The 20,726-nt window shown below is 41.5% G+C and overlaps 1 protein-coding gene across 1 annotated transcript in view; it reads right to left on the bottom strand.

The window, feature by feature from the left end:
- The window catches only part of ANO2 (anoctamin 2), a 373,482-nt gene that overhangs the window by 160,638 nt on the left and 192,118 nt on the right, over window positions 1-20,726 (bottom strand). Inside the window, exon 14 of the mRNA XM_073621286.1 lies at window positions 11,207-11,278. Within this exon, the coding sequence (XP_073477387.1) occupies window positions 11,207-11,278 (72 nt within the window). The remainder of the gene's footprint in view (window positions 1-11,206; window positions 11,279-20,726) is intronic.

Here is a 20,726-nt window from a genome sequence, read left to right as displayed (position 1 = left end):
TATGTACTCTACAAAGCGTCAGGACGAACTGGATCCTTCCTTAAATTCCAGGAAGAGATCTTCACAGCCCTTCTGTCTCCAGACGGTGCTGTGCCCCAGCCTCCCAATGCAAATGCAGTGAGCTGGCTGCATGAGAGGCATTTTCCATATGTCCTCCCTGGTACCCCTAAACATTGAGCACCCCAAAGAAGATGTTGTGTCTGTAGCAAGTGCAGATATAGGCGTGACACCTACTATTATTGTCTCTCCTGTCCTGACCATCCTGGTCTTTGCATTGTTGAATATTTGAACACTACCACACACTAGTGGAGTATTAGCATAGGGTACAGCACAGCACAGTCTAGGGTACACTTTCACAGGGTCTCCAAAGATGCCATCGTATTTTAAAAATCCCGAACCTGGAGCCGTTACAGTTACAGTTACAAATAAAAGTGTAAAAAAAAAGTAAAAAAAAAAACAAAAAAAAATATAAATAAAAAAGCCAAAAATAGTTGTCATTTTATTGCTCTCTCTCTCTATTGTTCTCTCTCTATTGTTCTGCTCTTTTTACTATGTTTACTATGTTTTATCATGTTTGCTTTTCAGGTATGCAATTCTTTTATACTTTACTGTTCACTGTGCTTTTTTTTATTAAGCATTATTTTCTTTTCAGGTACGCCATTCAGCTGAAGCATGGATTTATTTATCTTGACAGCAAAAGTGTTTGCTCTCACGATACATAAATCGGCGACTCCAGCGCTGTAGGAGGTGATTTCACCATCACAGTTAAAAAAAAAAAGAGCATATATGCCGAAGCATGGGGGCAGGGGTGGAGGGGCAATTTGCCCCTAACATTTGGAGCGGATTGGCCTCATGCTTTGGCATATATTTTTTACTCTTTTTTTGGCATAGATTGTTGTGGTTTTATTGATGTTAATGTTTTATTGTTACCATTGTTTGCTTTTCAGGTACACCATTCAGCTGCAGCACTGATTTATTCATCTTGACAGCAACAGCGTTTGCTCTCACGATACATAAATTAGTAACTCCAGCACTGTAGGAGGTGATTTCACCACCACAGTTTAAAAAAAAACGGTATGTCAAAACGAACAGTGTAGCGCTGGACTGGTGATATAGTAAACATATATATTATGAGCACATGTGAGATATTGAATCTTGACCTAAACTTATTCCGTCATAAAATAAATACAAAAATAGTGAAAATCACATAAGTAATAATGATTGTTAATGTGAGTCCGTACCCTAGAGGGGTATATGCAAAGAAAAAAAACACAAGTGCAAAATGAAAAATGTAAAATGTAAAGTTCATAAGTGCAAAATAAGATAAAGTTCATAAGTGAAGAAATAAATCCAAAAAAAATCCAAAAAAAAAGGCTATTGCAGGGTCCAGGATTGCATGATCCGCCACTAGTGCAGCCCACCACCAGATGGTAAAATTGGAGGCTTACCAGAAAGCCTGCGACCGCCCTTATTCAGGGGGGTCAATACAGGCTTAGTAGTGGAAGATATCCGGAGATGATTAACAATAGATTCCTTAGGCTGTTCTCCCGCTCTCCTCGCCAAACAGATGGTCCGCAGCAATGGGGACACCAATATGGAGGGAGCGCTCCCAGGGGTTCCTTCAGTGCTATGTGAAAACAAAGTGAAACGGCCAGGACAGCAGAATTTTCTGGAGGAGTTCAGCAGTGGCAGCTCCTGGATTTCTCTTGGTACAGGTCTCCTTCCTCTGCTGCTGCTGTATGTTCCCCAGGCAGGACCCCAGGCAGCAGCAGAAGAAGGCAGCAGCCAGGCAGCAGCAGAGGAAGGCCTGTACCAAGAGAAATCCAGGAGCTGCCACTGCTGAACTCCTCCAGAAAATGCTGCTGTCCTGGGCGTTTCACTTTGCACTAGTGGTGGATCATGAAATCCCTGGCCCTGCAATAGCCTTTTTTTGGATTTTTTTGGATTTATTTCTTCACTTATGACACTTAGAAACTTTATCTTATTTTGCACTTATGAACTTTACATTTTACATTTTTCATTTTGCACTTGTGTTTTTTTTCTTTACATATACCCCTCTAGGGTATGGACTCACATTAACAATCATTATTACTTATGTGATTTTCACTATTTTTGTATTTATTTTATGACGGAATAAATTTAGGTCAAGATTCAATTACTCACATGTGCTCATAATATATATGTTTACTATATCACTAGTCCAGCGCTACACTGTTCGTTTTGACACACCTTTTTTGTGCCCGTGTATTGGGGTTATGGTGTTTTAGCTGCAGGATTTCCTTCACGGTGTTTTATTTTCATCATTATTATTAACTTTGTTTAGCACCTAGCGCAATTTCTTTTCTATTTTTGTAAAAAAAAACAGTGCATATATGCCATCATTAGAAGTGGGTGGATGCAGGGTGGTATTCTAATGGTGGGCATACCCACCAATCAATATCTTTTTTTCGTTCAGCCCACAGGCCTAAGAAACCGGAAGCTACGAGCATTTCATGACTTTGGTTTTGCCAGATATAAACAACGCCTATGGGAAATTGGGAGAGCATCATATCACACCGATCTTGGTGCGGTCAGATGCTTTGAGGGCAGAGGAGAGATCTAGAGTCTAATAGACCCATTTTTTTTTTTTTAAAGAGTACCTGTCACTACCTATTGCTCTCATAGAGGATATTTACATTCTCTGTGATAACAATAAAAATGATTAAAAAAATGAAAGGAACAGTATAAAAATAAAATAAAAAAGTAAACTAAATAATAAAAAAAAACAAAAAACACCCCCGCCCCCCGTGCTCGCGTGCAAAGGCGAACCCAAGCGTCGTCAAATGTAAACAGCAATTGCACCATGCATGTGAGTTATCACCACAAACGTCAGATCGAGGGCAGTAATTTTAGAAGCAGACCTCCTCTGTAAATCTAAAGTGGTAACGTGTAAAGGCTTTTAAAAATGTATGTCGCCGCTGCACGGTTGAACACAATTTTAAAGCATGTTGTGTTTGGTATCTATGTACTCGGCATAAGATCATCTTTTATATCTCATCAAACATTTGGGCAATATATTGTTACATTGTTATATTGTGCTTTAGTGCATTAAAATTAAAAAAAGTGTTTTTTGTCCAAAAAAATTGCGTTTGCAAAATCGCTGTGCAATTACTGTGTGAAAAATTGTTTTGCAACACCCACCATTTTAATCTGTAAGGCCTTTGCTTTCAAAAAAATATATAATGTTTGGTGGTTTAGAGTAATTTTCTAGCAAAAAAAAAAATTTTTTCCATGTAAACAAAAAGTGTCAGAAAGGGCTTTGTCTTCAAGGGGTTAGAAGAGAGGGTGATGTGTGGCATAAGCTTTAATGTTGTGCATAAAATACCAGAACAGGTCAAAACCCCCCAAATGACCCCTTTTTGGAAAGTAGACACCCCATGCTATTTGCTGATAGGCATGTTGAGTCCATGGAATATTTTATATTTTGCCACAAGTTTCGGGAAAATGACAATAATGTCTTAGTTTTTTTGTTTTTTTCACAAGGTTGTCACTAAATGATATATTGCTCAAACATGCCATGGGCATATGTGGAATTACACCCCAAAATACATTCTGCTGCTTCTCTTGAGTACGGGAATACCACATGTGTGGGACTTTTTGGCAGTCTAGCCGCGTATAGGACCCCGAAAACCAAGCACCGCCTTCAGGCTTCCTAAGGGTGTAAATTTTTTATTTCACTCCTCACTACCTATCACAGTTTTGGGGGCCATGAAATGCCCAGATAGCACAACCCCCCCCCCCCCCCAAAAAAAAAAATGACCCCATTTTGGAACGTAGAAACCCTAAGCTATTTGCTGAGAGGCATATTGAGTCCATGGAATATTTTATATTTTGCCACAAGTTTCAGGAAATTGACAATCAGGCTTTCTAATGGCATAAAATGGTGATTTCACTCCTAACTACCTATCACAGTTTCGGAGACCTTGAAATGTCAAGCAAGATAGCAGAAACCCCCCCAAATGACCCAGTTTTGGAGAGTAGACACCCCAAGGTATTTGCTAAGAGGCTTGGTGAGTATTCTGCAGCTCTAATACTCAACATGCCTCTTAGCAAATAGCTCAGGGTGTCTACTTTCCAAAATGGGGTCTTTGGGGGGGTTTTGTGCTATCTGGGCATTTCATTGCCTCCGAAACTGTGATAGGTATTGAGGAATGAAATCAAGAATTTATGCCCTTAGAAAGCCTGAAGGCGGTGCTTGGTTTTCGGGGTCCTGTATGCGGCTAGACTGCAAAAAAGTCCCACACATGTGGTATCCCCGTACTCAGGAGAAGCAGCAGAATGTATTTTGGGGTGTAATTTCACATACTGTATGCCCATGGCATGTTTGAGCAATATATAATTTATTGACTACTTTCTAAAAAAAAAAAAAAAATTATTGTCATTTTCCTGAAACTTGTGGCAAAATATAAAATATTCAATGGACTCAACATGCCTCTCAGCAAATAGCTTGGGGTGTCTACTTTCCAAAATGGGGTCATTTGTAGGGGTTTGTGCTATCTGGGCATTTCATGGCCTCCATAACTGTTATTGGTTTTCGGGTCCTGTTTGCGGCTAGACTGCCAAAAAGTCCTACACATGTGGTATCCCCATACTCAGGAGAAGCAGCAGAATGTATTTTGGGGTGTAATTTCACATATGGCCATGGCTTGTTTGAGCAATATCTCATTTCAGTGACAACTTTGTGTAAAAATTTTATTTTGTTGTCATTTTTTCAATCACTTGTGACAAAAAAATAAAATATTCAATGTGCTCAACATGCCTCTCAGCAAATTCCTTGGGGTGTCTACTTTCCAAAATGGGGTCATTTGGGGGGGGGGGGGGTTGTACTGCCCTGCCATTTTAGCACCTCAAGAAATGAGATAGGCAGTCATAAACTAAGAGCTGCTTAAATTCCAGAAAATGTACCCTAGTTTGTAGATGCTATAACTTTTGCGCAAAACAATAAATATACGTTTATTGATTTTTTTTTTACCCGAGACATGTGGCTGAATGCTTTTTGGCCTAAATGTATGACTAAAATTGAGTTTATTATATTTTTTTATAGCAAAAAAGTAAAAAGTTATATTTTTTTTCTAAATTTTTGTTCTTTTTTCGTTTATATTGCAAAAAATAAAAACCGCAGAGGTGATCAAATACCATCAAAAGAAAGCTCTATTTCTTTGGATACAGCATTGCATGACGGCGCAATTACCAGTTAAAGTAGCGCAGTGCCAAATTGTAAAAAGTGCTGTGGTCAGGAAGGGGGTAAATCCTTCCAGGGGTGAAGTGGTTAATGACCAGACCCTTTTTTGTGAAACGGCACTGCGTTGCTTTAACTGACAATTGCGCAGTCATGCAATGCTATACCCAAACAAAATTGACATACTTTTTTCCCACACATAGAGCTATCTTTTGGTGGTATTTGATCACCTCTGCATTTTTTATTTTTTGCGCTATGAACAAAAATAAGCGTCAATTTTGAAAAAAAAGCAATATTTTTTACTTTTTGCTATAATAAATATCCCCCCCAAAAAATATAAAAAAGGAATTTCTTCCTCAGTTTAGGCCAGTATGTATTCTACAAATTTTTGGTAAAAAAAAAATCACAAAAAGCATATATTGATCAGTTTGCTCAAAAGTTATAGCGTCTACAAAATGGGAAATAGAGTTCTGGTATTTTTATTTTTTATTTTTTTTACTAGTAATGGCGGCGATCTGCGATTTTTATCGGGACTGCGACATTGTGGTGGACAAATTGGACACTTTTGACACATTTTGGGACCATTGACATTTATACAGCGATCATTGCTATAAAAATGCACTGATTACTGTGTAAATGTCACTGGTAGGGAAGGGATTAACACTAGGGGGTGATCAAGGGGTTAAATGTTTTCCCTGCCAGGTGCTTCTAACTGTGTGTGGATGTGACTGACTAGAGGAGGAGCCAGGTCACTGTTCCCACTTAGTAGGAACACACGATCTGTTTCCCCTCTCCTGACAGAATGAGGATTTGTGTGTTTATACACACACATTCAGGGCCGTCTTTAGCGCAGGGCAAATGGGGCACTTGCCCTGGGCCCAATCTTTGCCTGGGGGCCCGCGCTAGCCGTGAATTGGGGTCCCGATGACAGCTTTGCAGAGCGCACAGAGGACACGGGAGGATGTATTCCGCGCTAGCCAGCTGAGAGGGGGAGGGGCCGGGAGCTCCACTGACGCTCTGACCCCACCCACGTGCAGCCTGTGTACTCGGAAAAGAGCTTCTGTAGTGAGAGCCAGTGATCGGAGTGGGAGTGTCAGTGGAGCTTCCGGCCCCGCCCCCTCTATACTGGCTGGTGAATACAGAGGTCCGGGGGCGGGGCCGGGAGCTCCAATGACGCTCCCACTCCGATCACTGGCTCTCACTACAGGCGCTCTATTCCCAGTACACAGGCTGCACGAGGGTCAGTGGAGCTCCCGGCCCCGCCCCCCTCAGCTGGCTAGCGCGGAATACATCCTCCCATGTCCTCTGTGCGCTCTGCAAAGCTGTCATCGGGGCGACCATTCACGTGTGATGTAGGCCCAGGGCCCACCCAACAAAGCATCAGTGGAGCTCCCACCTGCTTTAGTGAGAGCAGAGAGTGGAAGCCCCACCCACACACCTGAATGTATGTAGTGAGTTTGGCTGGCCAGGTATGTCCTTACACCCATAAAATGCCTGAATGTTTAAACCCTGAGCTGTGTTATTTAACTGTAAAGCTGTGCATTGCTGAAAGTTCTCTGACCATCCCCTGTATAATGTCTGCAGTCTCTGATTGTCTCCTGCAGTATGTCCGCAGTCTCTGATTGTCTCCTGCAGTATGTCCGCAGTCTCTGATTGTCTCCTGCAGAATGTCCGCAGTCTCTGATTGTCTCCTGCAGTATATCCGCAGTCTCTGATTGTCTCCTGCAGTATGTCCGCAGTCTCTGATTGTCTCCTGCAGTATGTCCGCAGTCTCTGATTGTCTCCTGCAGTATGTCCGCAGTCTCTGATTGTCTCCTGCAGTATGTCCGCAGTCTCTGATTGTCTCCTGCAGAATGTCCGCAGTCTCTGATTGTCTCCTGCAATATGTCCGCAGTCTCTGATTGTCTCCTGCAGTATGTCCGCAGTCTCTGATTGTCTCCTGCAGTATGTCCGCAGTCTCTGATTGTCTCCTGCAGTATGTCCGCAGTCTCTGATTGTCTCCTGCAGTATGTCCGCAGTCTCTGATTGTCTCCTGCAGTATGTCTGCAGTCTCTGATTGTCTCCTGCAGTATGTCCGCAGTCTCTGATTGTCTCCTGCAGTATGTCCACAGTCTCTGATTGTCTCCTGCAGTATGTACACAGTCTCTGATTGTCTCCGGCAGTATGTCCGCAGTCTCTGAACCTCTCCTGTAGTATGTGTATTAATGTGCCCCTTTACTTGCTCAATTATTTGGGATTGCTCCACTGCTCAGTGAGAGGTAATGATGTGCATGAACCTCTAGCAACCAATCAGCAAACAGTAGTGATCTGCTTTAATCTCTAGCAACCAATCAGTAAGTGCTAATGATGTGCTGTAACCCCTAGCAATCAATTAGTGAGCGCTAATAATGTACATTAACCTCTAGCAACCAATCGGCAAGCAGAAATTATGTGTTGTAACCTCTAGAAACCAGCCATTGAGCAGTAATGATAGGCTGTAACCTCTGGCAAACAATTGCAATCGCTGCGTGATCTGCTGCAGTAAACTGATTTTGAGTCTACCTGCTATTTTTTGTATGTCTCAGAATGGAGGGGGGGCCCCAAGAAAATGTTTGCCCAGGGCCCAATCAAAATTAAAGACGGCCCTGCACACATTCCCGTTCTGGCTCTCATGCCCATGATCGCGCATGGCTGGCTACAGCTTGCTAGAGCTGTTTAAAGGGCCGACATACAGCTACGGCGATTCGTGGGAACGTGCCGACATGCTGCAGTGTGATGACGGGGGCTGGTCGGCAAGTGATTAACATATTACCTGCCATAATGTCATTGTTTAGGCACTTTCCCTTACAAGGTGACAACCCTTTGGCATCAATCCACTAAGAGTTAAATAAAATGCGGTAAAATAACACTTTGTCTTTTCAGTTGTGCTGTGTGTTGTCAGCTTTTCACATGCGCTTCTGAGAGAGCCTTTATGCAGCCATTTCAACACACATTATGCAGGAATGGTTCACTGATGTCACTAATAAGAATCCCATGTGGAGAAATGCCACACATCCATCACTGGTGTGCAGGTGGATCTTAACCTTTTCATGACTAAGCCTATTTTTGAAATTTGGTGTTTACAAGTTAAAATCCGTATTTTTTGCTAGAAAATTACTTAGAACCCCCAAACATTATCTATATTTTTTTATCAGAGAATCTAGAGAATAAAATGGAGATTGTTGCAATATTTTATATCACACGGTATTTGTGCAGTGGTGTTTTAAATGCAAATTTATGGGAAAAGGGACGCTTTCATGAATTTTAAAAAAACCAAACAGTAAAGTTACCCCAATTTTTTTGTATAATGTGAAAGATGATGTTACGCCGAGTAAATAGATATCAAACATGTCACGCTTTATAATTGCACACACTCGTGGAATAGCGACAAACTACGGTACCTAAGAATTTCCATAGGTGACGCTTTAAAAATTTTTTTACGGTTACCAGGTTAGAGTTACAGAGGAGGTCTAGTGCTAGAATTATTGCTCTCACTCTGACAATGACGGCGATACCTCACATGTGTGATTTGAACACTGTTTACATATGCGGGGATGGGGGCTCTTTAAAAAAAAAAAATTTCTTATTTTTATATTTATAAATTATGTTAAAAAAAAAAAAAAAATTTTTTTTGATGACTTATATTGCTGTCACAAGGAATGTAAACATCCCTTGTGACAGTAATAGGTGGTGACAGGTACTCTTTATGGAGGGATCGGGGGTCTAAAAGACCCCCGATCCCTCCTTTGCACTTCAAAGTATTCAGATCGCAGAAAATGGCGATTCTGAATAATGTGTATCTTTTTAAAATGGGCACCATTGGCAGCCGAGTAAACGGGAAGTGACGTCATGACGTCGCTTCCTCATTTACATTTAGAAGACTGGAACGAAGCCACCCACAGCTTCGTTCCAGCCCGCCCCCTGGCAATGCAATAGTTTTAGTGAATATAAATGGCTAAATACCTTTTTTCATCAGCAGTTAGAGCAATCTTGTGACTTCTATCCGTGCCTAGTTAAAGCTTGTAGGAAACATTTTCATTCTGCTCAGACTGTCCTATGGGGCTACAGTACCCCTGACCCTTTGTCTGGACAGTGCTGATTGTATGTGATCGGCACAGGGCCACACTCACCAAACTAAGCATGTGCAGCGTGTCCCCTAGCCTCTGTTCTATCATGAGACAGTGGAAGAAGGGGAGGATCAGAGAAGACAGGATCAAACAGCCTTTTTTTCACAATGCAGAGGATTAACCCCTTAGGTTCCACGGTGAGTATAACAAGCATGCTTTGCTGCATATACAGACTGATTTTACTGTTGTGGGTTTAGCAACATTATTCAGTTAAGGTTTATATATACTCTAAGCATGCTTTTAAAAGTAAACACACTCACAAACCTTGGCAATTCAAACTGAACATGAGATGTAAAATATACATGATCAGCTGATCCAGAGTTATAGGCAGGTGAAGTTATATGCAAATCTCAAACTTTAATGTTAAAGTAAACAATGTCATGTCCACAATCTTCTTAATAGTCAATGGTCATAACAAAAAAGACCAATCAGTATTCTTTCAGGCAGCAGGGGGTGTGGTCAAGCTTGACTTTCACAAAAGTTAAAGTGGATGTAAACCCAATGTCATCCTTTCTAAACTACTGCCATAGGGGTTATCTATAAGGATATACATGCCTCCTCCATGTATATTTACCTGCCAAATGTCTCCCCTCTGTCTGTTATGAGAGCCGAAAAACTGCACATTCTGTGAGCGGGTCTGTTGTCTGGAGCTTGGTGGGTGGAGTTGTGATGTCAGTAGACTCCCCGCCCACCTCTACACTCCCCTCGTCAATATGCATTTTCTCCTGTGTGTTTCTTACACTGAACTTCTGCTATGATCTCTAACATCCAGTGAAAAGACAGGAAAGTAACCGCATGACTTCAGCATGCCAAATCATGCTGAGGTGTGGAACAGCCAATCCTTGCAGAGCTGCTGAAGAAAGGAGTGGGAGGGAATTAAAAAATAATGCATGTCTTAGACTTGTGCACAAGATGTAAATCACCTGTCACTCACAGCAAGGGGGAGGATTTGACAAAGTTTTTCTCCGTTTGTCAAGATTTATCTCACTAAACAATAAAAGAGGATTACTGGGCTCAAATGATAGGAAATCTTATACTCTACATTATGACATAAAAAAAAAAAAAATTGGGTTTACATCCACTTTAAGATTAAGATTTGACTTAAAGACCTTTGTCTCTGTCTTATTTTTGTTGTAAAGGTAGTAGCATAACCAACATTTCCCTATAAATCTAGCTAGTACCATTACCCAACTTTATACTGATCTATCACTCCACCTGAAGTCTAAATCAGGCTCATTTTGTGTATATATGTTGTATTAGGTGATTGGTGGGAGAGAAACTCAGTTATGTCGGGCCACAGCTGAAACTGAAGGGCATGTCCAAGGTACTCATCACGCTAGTTATTTACCATCAATCCAACTTGTAAACAGATGTTTTAACACTGCCCCCACTCCTCTAATAAATAGAGGATAAAAGTAAAAAAATAAAAGCTGATACCATTACTAAAAAAAATTGAAGCATGGTATTCTGAGAAATGTGTTAATTAAATTAAACAGATAATGCATTTGATGGCACAAATATAAAAGTGTTAATGAAAGTGTTCTATTCCTTTCCCGATCAGCTGCCCAAATATTTTTTGTTGCTGTACGTGTTACTGTTGGAGAGATTTTCCCTTACCTCCTGTCCTAGTGACACAATAAGAAGTAGGGGTACATTTTTCCAACAAGTACCCAAACTATTAAATAATCGGTAGAAGTTCTAACCCTACCCTGTACTAAGGGTTTTATCTGGATTTCAACTTTACTTTGTTACAAGGACTGTTACTCATAAATTTCATTAAAACCTTTGATAAAAAGATGTTTGTAAATTATGCATAAAGAGGACATTTTAAAAACAGTCTTACCCCATTTTTCCAAGCTTTGCACTTCTCTTTCATTAAAAGCAGCTTAGTTTCATATTCTGGTCTTGGATGTTCCTAAACAGGAAAAATAAAACCCAGAGCACCATGTTAGTATTTGTTCATCATTCTTCTGCAGACGTCAAACACGACCAATAGAGGACAATACACTGAGTCACAGCTGAGGTGGTGTTTACAATTTGGTACCATAGGACACGATTAAACACAGTCACTAGAATTGGAGGGATCAAACACTTGAGGACACGCAAAGGTCTAACAAAAGGGAAACAAGTCAAACCTTTATACGTTCCTTGGTGCATATTCGATGGTGGAAAAGGAGAGAAAACATATTATAAAACATACGCCAAGAAGAAAAAAAAAGCCAGATATATTTTCTTTTCTTTCACAAAAACCACAAGGTTTATTCAATAAGAAGTTGTTTTGTTAGCAAAATCCTAGTCAATTTGAGCTTGGAACACAATATGTATAGTCCTGGATGGCGCACAAGGTTTCACAGCCTACAAAACAAAAAGGAAAACACCAGGGACTACCTAGGAAAAACTGATGCCATAACTACATTAGGGAATGATTATGAAGGCCAGTGCCAGAATTACTTCCATAGCAACTCACATAGGTGCTACAGCCCCCGAAAGAATGGGGAATCTGGTATGCAAGCTCTCTATTCTCTTCCTTCCTGCCTGTCATTGACCTATTCATAAAAGAAAGCCAGCTATGCTGTAGATTTAAATCCTATTTCTAGACATATTTTTTTTTTTGGATAGATCCAAAGTGCCAACATTTTTTTATTTCGGCCTGTAAAAACATTGGGGGAGTTTCTCCTGGTGGTACTAAAGGCTGCCTTTAGTACTGATGAAGACGTTAGTCTTCATCAAGCCTTAACACAGGTCCCCTAGTGTATTCTGTCATGATTTTATTTACATTGACTGCTCAAGCCATGAAGAAGGGGGAGAGGCTTTTCTCCCCAAAACACGTTGGCTATATTTGATGCACTTAACCATTAAAGGTTTCAAAGAGTCCTTTAAGTGAGATGATCTTTTGTACCAAGTGCTCCTCAGTACACATCCAAGAATTTACCGTCTTACAAGTGCTTCCTTTGAGAGAGGTAGCAGAGAAGGACCAGAACACGTCCACATTATAATATATTTCAACCAAGGATCTGCTTCTTTGAAGCAAAAATCACTTTACAGTCCAGTGCTATCACACACAGATCTGGTACTATATCCATGGAGGCATATTGACAGGGTCCCTGGGAAAGGCATCCTTGAACCCCTAATATTCACCTTACTTGCACTCCTTAACACATTCACTGCACTTTTTCGGTCATGGCCACTGCTAGGCTCGGACAGCATCACAGAGGAGCAGGTCACATGCTTATCCATGTCTGGAATGCTCAAGCAGCTGCCAGTTTAGGATGTGGCTTTGTATATTTAGGCTATTTTAGTCTATTTCATTAGATTTTTTTCTTTTTTTTTTAATGTATTTGCTTATTATTTGTGTCTTGTTGCTCAAATTGTTTTATTCTACTTTTTTCCACAGGCTTTTTTCCTCTTTCTGTGTAAAAAATAAGGCTACTCGGGTCCAGGATAGTTAAAATGGGTTTATATAAGCCTTGAAGCTGGTCTCCATATTTCGTGTCCCTTTAAATTGTTTGAACGGGCCAAGTTGGCCCAAACGATCTATCTACTGCACCCAGTGTGTCTGCTGGGCATGCTGAATTACTGTAACTGTATGTAGCTTCAACTACACATGATATGTAGCGCTATGTTCGACGGGTAAGACAGGGGCTTTAAGGAGCAGTTTGCAACACCAAAAACTACCCTCTGTAATTTTATTCAAAACTTTCTGCTTTTTACTAACATTTCAGTAAAGTTCTAACCCTTCCTCATCATTATACTAAAATGTGTTTTTGTTTCCCTGTTGCAGAGATTGTCCATCTCTTCCTGTCATGATATGCCATTTAGGGTCCCTCCTGAGGACATTCATGTGACCCTGCCATGACATACAGCATGCCATATGTTTTTTTTATTGAAGGGAGACACAATCAATTAGTACTTTTGGTCACACAGTGGTCCTCCTCTGTGACCCACCTCAGGAGGGAGCCTGGAGCAGCAGACAGGTGAAAGAAATTTGTCCATAGCTATAGGGTAGCAAGGTGTAAATACTAGGGCTGTGGAAATTAAAGATTAATTCCTTGATTAATCGTTAATTTTTTTGAGCGATCAAAATTTTTTTGATAGGTAGGCTGTCTGCCCTGGGGCCGCTTTGGGCCAAGCTGTGGCTGCAGGGCTCCGCTCCCTCCTCCTCCTCCACTATATGTCATACACAGTCTGCAGGCATCTCCCACTGTGTGTCTCCGAGCTGAGTGTGAAAACTTTGGCCGCGCTGTGAGAAAAGACCCGCCCTCCTCCTAGATCAGCTCGTGTGATAGACGCAGTGTTCTGTCTATCACATGAGCTGATCTAGGAGGAGGGCGGGACTTTTTCTCACAGCGCGGCCAAAGTTTTCACACTTAGCTCCGAGACACACAGCGGGAGATGCCTGCAGACTGTGTAATCCAGGCACAGGCACTGACTACAGTGAGGCTGTGATTATAGGCACGGTGAGACTGCGATTATGGGCACGGTGAGACTGCATTATGGGCACGGTGAGACTGTGATTATGGGCATGGTGAGAATGAATTATAGGCACGGTGAGACTGCATTATGGGCACGGTGAGGCTGCGATTATGGGCACTGTGAGGCTGCGATTATGGACACTGTGAGGCTGCAATTATGGGCATGGTGAGACTGCATTATGGAAACGGTGAGGCTTCGATTATGGGCACGGTAAGTCTGAGATTATGGGCACGGTAAAGTTGCGATTATGGGTACGGTAAGGCTGCGATTATGAGTACGGTGAGGCTGCAATTATGGGCATGGTGAGGCTGAGATTATGGGCATGGTAAGAATGAGATTATGGGCACGGGGAGGCTGCGATTATGGGCATGGTAAGGCTGAGATTATGGGCACGGTGAGGCTGAGTTTATGACGTGTGACGTCCTAGCCATGCCCCGCTATGTCTGGCTTTGGCCGTTGCCATAACAACGGTGCTAAATCAGCTAAAAGTAGTCGGATCTGTATGTGCATTATAATTAATCGAAATTAGTCGATTAATCGATTAAAAAAAAAAAAAATTAATCAAACACGAAAATTTTAATCAGTAACAGCCCTAATACATTAGTTTGCAGATTGTATGTCTGTTTGGAAGCCAAAGAAAGATGGAAATGCCTTGACATAGAATGCATGGGGATAAAACTAAAATTGCAAAACTGAAAATGTAATCTTATTATAGGCCCAGAAACCAATCTAGTGCCACAGTGCAGATCCAACATGTTCAGATATTGGCTTTTTTAATCTAGTCGGATCTATGAAGACATATTAAAGAGAAAACAGATGTAAACTGTTATAAAGAGAATCTAAGGAATTTCTAAATGTTTCTTTTGCAACGTGCATATTTTGATCATAAGTAACCCAATGTGTTTAATACAAAAGTAAGGTCAGAAATTATTAAATCAACTGAGAAACACATATGTACGGATAGTGCTTGGATTAAAGAGCCAGTCTGCTTACATGGAATATCGGTTTTCAAACTTCCTGGCTGCCCATTTCATAGCCATGATGCTAAGCAGGAGAGTCTCACAACTCCTGCTGCATCTGCATTTAGAAATAAGGTTAAGGCTAAATTCACACTGACTTAAAAATTGCTACTTCTACAGGTGGAAAAAATTAATGTTTTTTTTTGCCAAAGGAACTGCCGGTTTTCTTTTAAGCTGAGTGTGTATGGAGCCAAAATGAAAAAAATATTAGCCTTGTAAGAGTCATAATAAAACAGCTATTGCTGCAACATTAAAGCTGGACATAGATGGTTTGAATTTCAGCCAGTTCAGCAGAGATGGACTTGGGTACAACCAGCCTGTTAGATTTTTTGCATGTGAAGACTGGCTGGCTGGCTATAGCCGCTAGCCGTAATCATTGTGTTCACAATGATTACTGCAAAACACAATAGCCCTGCGGGAGCGATTCCTAGTGGAAGGAAAGAAAATTGCATAATCTATGGGCTGCTTTACTTTAAATTAGTATTGTTCACTTGCAGTAATTCCTTTATGCCACTAGATGTCCATGGTCTTCTGGACTGAATGACAGCCAGCACCATTCAATCCACTTCCTCTATGTCGAGGCTCTCAGGAATTACCCCCCTTCTTTCTTCCCCAATCACGCTTCCTGGGTTTTGAATGTTACTGCACTGAACGGCAGCATGAGGTGTGTTTTATATGCATTACATTTTTTATATACAATATATATAGATATATATATATATATATATATATATATATATATATATATATATATATATCTATATATATGTTAAACAAAGGAAGAAAAAACCTCGCCCTACCCCACTCTTCCTATCTCAGAGCTATGAAATAACACGTTCCTCAACACAAGTGTTTAAATAAACCAAATGCCACATACATATAAACAAAATATGGACAATTCGGCACTAAAATTCAGTAACAAATATACATCAAAGCTGCCCTCCAGTCAATTTTGCATAAAAACTGACAGGCTGGTATACGGTCATTACCATATACAACACAATGTTTATAACAGATAGACTAATAACGTGTAATAAGATAGCTGTCTCTAGTGGACACAGGTGATGTTTTGCAGCTGAACAATGATGAGTGCACCTTTCACCAAAAATTCTTCCACCGCGTGCTCAACACTCCCTCCAAGGGGTTTAAACTCACCAAAACCAAAAGGTTATCAGGCCTCTATCCGCGTCTTGCAGATTGATCGATCTGGATGTCTTTATAAACACCTCCACAATCCAGGGACATAAGGAAAGAGACTCCACATAGTCTAATACCATTTAACCACTTATTTAAAAAGTAGTGGACGCTATTTGATAAAGTCGTGATGACGAAACGCGCCAGAATGTGAACTTACGGCGACCACAAATTACGTCATTGACGCTGCGCCTTCCAGGACCTAGAGAGCCAAACCAGAAGGATGAAGTGCAAAACGCTGAGATTTCTCCGATCTCTACCGAAGCACACTTGGGCTCTAAAGGCATTCAGGAAGGGTGACGTATGTAGAGTGTATATGACACCGTCATTAAGCTACACGATCACTTATTACAATTATACTGCGCTACTGTCTAAGCCAATGAAGAGGGAGAGCCCTGGACAGACGAGATTCTCCTGCAACATCGCTGGATCGAGATGGGCTCAGGTAAGTATTAGGGGGGGGCTCAGGGGGGCTGCTGCACACACAGAATGCATTAAGATAAAAAAAAAAACTTCTGACTTTACAACCACTTTAAGGATTTAGAGAAGATCTGTAAAAAAAAGTGGACCAAAATCCCTCCTGAGATGTGTGCAAACCTGGTAACCAATTACAAGAAACATCTTACCTCTGTGCCTGCCAACAAGAATTTCTCTACCAAATACTAAGTCATGTTTTTCTTGGGGATCAAATACTTATTTTACTCACTGAACTGCAACTCAATTTATAACATTTTTATAATGTGTTTTTTTTGGATTTTTGGTTGATAGTCTCTATCATTTAATAATACACCTATGATAAATAATTATAGACCTTTCATTTCTTTGTAAGCGGGCAAACTTACAAAATCTGCATGGGATCAAATAATTATTTCCCCCACTGTGTATATACCATGTATTCCCCCCTTTAAAATCAATGACAGCTTGAAGTCTTTTGTGGTATTTGTGGATGAGGCTCTTTATCTTCTCAGATGGTAAAGCTGCCCATTCCTCTTGGCCTCCGGTTCCTGTAAATTCTTGGGCTGTCTTGCATGAACTGCACATTTGAGATCTCCCCAGAGTGGCTTAATGATATTGAGGTCAGGAGACTGAGATGGCCACTCCAGAACCTTCACTTTTTTCTGCTGTAGCCAATGACAGGTCGACTTGGCCTTGTGTTTTGTATTATTGCCATGTTGGAATGTCCATGTATGTCCATGCGCAGCTTCCAGACTGATGAATGCAAATGTTCCTTCGGTATTGTTCGATAATATACTGCATTCATCTTGCCATCAATTTTGACCAAATTTCCTGCGCCTTTGTAGCTCACACATCCCCAAAACATCAGCGATCCACCTCCGTGTTTCACAGTAGGAATGGTGTACCTTTCATCCTAGGCCTTGTTGACTCCTCTCCAAATGTAGAGCTTATGGTTGTGGTCAAAAATCTAAATTTTGATCTCATCGCTCCAAATGAATTTGTGCCAGAAGGTTTGAGGCTTGTCTCTGTGCTGTTTGGCGTATTGTAAGTGGGATACTTTGTGGCATTTGCGTAGTAATGGCTTTCTTCTGGCGACTCGACCATGCAGCCCATCGTTCTTCAAGTGCCTCCTTATTGTGATTCTTGAAACAGCCACACCACATGTTTTCAGAGAGTCCTGTATTTCACCTGAAGTTGTTTGTGGGTTTTTCTTTGCATCCCGAACAATTTTCCTGGCAGTTGTGGCTGAAATTTTAGTTGGTCTACCTGACCGTGGTTTGGTTTTAACAGAACCCCTCATTTTCCACTTCTTGATTAAAGTTTGAACACTGCTGATTGGCATTCTCAATTCCTTGGATATCTTTTTATATCCCTTTCCTGTTTTATACAGTTCAACTACCTTTTCCAGATCCTTTGACAATTCTTTTGCTTTCCCCATGACTCTGAATCCAGAACTGTCAGTACAGCACTGGATGAAAGATGCAAGGGCCTGTCAGGAGTCCAGAAACTCATTTACCTTTTGTACACACACACTAATTTCAAGCAAACAATTCACAGGTGAGGATGGTTACCTTTAATAGCCATTCAAACCCCTTTGTGTCAAATTGTGTGCATGTTATCAGTCCAAAATCCCCAGGGTATGTAAACCTTTGATCAGGGTAATTTGGGTAGTTTCTGTTGTAATCAGTGGTTGCCTGTGCATTGTGGGCGCATGGGCGCGGCCCCCCTGACACCTCCGCCGCGCTGCCTATTCATGTGCCCAGTCCCTTTCAGGACGCCAGACACTTCAAATACTATGGCGGGGATCAGTGTGGGGGGGTGTATTTTAAAGCAGAGGCTCTAATAAGCTTCAATATAGGGTGGGCTCGGGAAGCAGAGCACTGCGTCCCAATCCCACCCTGTTGTGTGACATAGCAAATTAATTTTCGCTATTTTCACATTAACATTCCTCCCTGTCAGTCAGGAGGCAGGTCAGTGAGACCTGTCTCCCAATTAGCCAAAGCATTAGGCGATCCTATTGGATGCCTAACGCTTTGGCGGAAGAGGAGACGTGGTGGAGGAAGCCTGAGCAGCCAAGTGGACACAGGAGTCGCTGCTTCCTGCCACTGCAGAAGAAGAGATGGAGAGCCCTGTCACTCCAGGAGAGTAGCAGAGCCCCACCACACGAGCAGTAAGTGCCGCTGGACCAGCCGCGGGGGGTTGGTCAAAGTGACAGCCGGGGGAGGTGCAGGCTGCATATGATGGGCACAGTGGCTGTATTTGGTGGGCACAGTGGCTGCACATGATGGGCACAGTGGCTTTATTTGGTGGGCACAGTGGCTGCATATGATGGTCACAGTGGCTTCATATGATGGGCACAGTGGCTGCATATGATGGGAACAGTGGCTGTATTTGCTGGGCACAGTGACTGTATTTGCTGGGCACAGTGGCTGCATATGATGGGCACAGGAGCTACATTTGATGGCAAAGTGGCTGTATTTGATGGGCACAGTGGCTGCATATGATTGGCACAGTGGCTGCATTTGATGGGCACAGTGGCTGCAAATGATGGGCACAGTGGCTGAATTTGATAGGCACAGTGAGGCTGCAATTGATGGTTTTTTTTCAGTATTTTTCAGAATTTTTTTAGTTTGTTTGCGCCCCCCAAAAATTTTGAGCACCAGCTGCCACTGGTTGTGATTATGATTTAAGATTTAAAAAGAGTAAACACAGCTGATTGATAATAAATGGCTTAAGCCAAACACTAACCATGAGTGAAAGAAAAGTTTTTGTGTTATCATTCATATTCTCTGAAGAATAGCCAAGAAATTAAAAAATTCTGCCAGGGTATGTAAACTTATGAGCACAACTGTGTATATATATATATATATATATATATATATATATATATATATATATATATATATAGTACACTGAGGAATTTTTAAAGGACTTCAACACTGTAAAAATTGTGCCTGTGCATATTTTTTCCACCACAGCATACCGCAACCTGTAGAGCAGGTGTATTATGTACTGTATGTAATAGGCAGCCAATCAAAATGAATAGCAATGCAGCTACACCTTGCTTTGTGGTGTGCACTGTGGCACACTAGATATGCGTGGGCCCTCAATGTCTTTCCAAGAAAATTACTGCAGCTGCAAGAAGGGGAACATTGCTATATTATATGGAAAATTTACAAAAAAACTGAAGTTATAATTTTCCTAGAAAATGTTCTTTAATTGGTCACAGATATTTTCCAGTGTTGAATAGACTAAGATTCAACTCTGATCATGTTTGCAGTTGCAATGCATATGTATAAAATGGGTTTTAAGGGGGTTTTCACTCTTGATAAAAATGACAGCCTAGCTTTGGACGTCTCCATACCCAAGGGTCTCCAAACTTTCTAAAGAAATTACCAGTTTATTGTCCTTTAGACTTTAGGGGGGCCAGAGTGTGGCGATCGGGAGTGGAAATTTTCCTGCCATTAGTGGAAGTAAACATCATCATCACATTTGGTATTAGGGGAGGAATAAAGTCTCATCATTGGTATCATAGGGAGGAATAGCGCCCCATTATTGGTGTCAGTGAGAGAAATTATGCCCCATTGTTGGTTTCAGATGGCAGAATAGTGTCTCGTATTAGTGGGAGGAATAGTGCCCCATTATTGGTGTCAATGAGAGAAATGATGCCCCATTGTTGGCGTCAGATGGCAAAATAGTGTCTCGTATCAGTGGGAGAAATGATGCCCCATTTTTGGTGTCAGATGGCAGAATAGTGCCTCTTGTATCAGTGAGAGAAGTAGTGCCCCATTATTTGTGTCAGTGGGAGAATTTATGCCCTATTTTTGGTGTTAGATGGCAGAATAGTGTATCGTACCAGTGGGAGGAATAGTGCCCCAAGGGCCAGATAAAGGCAAACAGAGGGCCGCATTTGGCCCCCGGGCTGCAGTTTGGAAGCCACTGCCCTAATCCATGCACCTCCAATGCATTCACAATACCCGTCCCTCAATGCATTTATCTCCATGCACCTACCAGTGCTACTGATATTCCCTGTTGAATTTTGAATCAGGAGTTACCTACTGCTTATTTTGGGAATCATAGTCTCTCCCGTTTCCATTTCCATAAAGTCCAGCACCCTCCCCATAACATGTTATTATTTGTGATGGATTTTGCTTGGCAATGTCCTAAAATACATTTTTCTCTCAGTGAAACTGGGAATGGAATAGCATGCCCTGTACAACT

The sequence above is a fragment of the Aquarana catesbeiana genome, linkage group LG03 (genome assembly GCF_042186555.1).
Source record: "Aquarana catesbeiana isolate 2022-GZ linkage group LG03, ASM4218655v1, whole genome shotgun sequence".
In the NCBI taxonomy this organism is placed as follows: Eukaryota; Metazoa; Chordata; class Amphibia; order Anura; family Ranidae; genus Aquarana; species Aquarana catesbeiana.
This window is presented reverse-complemented; position numbering and strand designations above follow the sequence as displayed.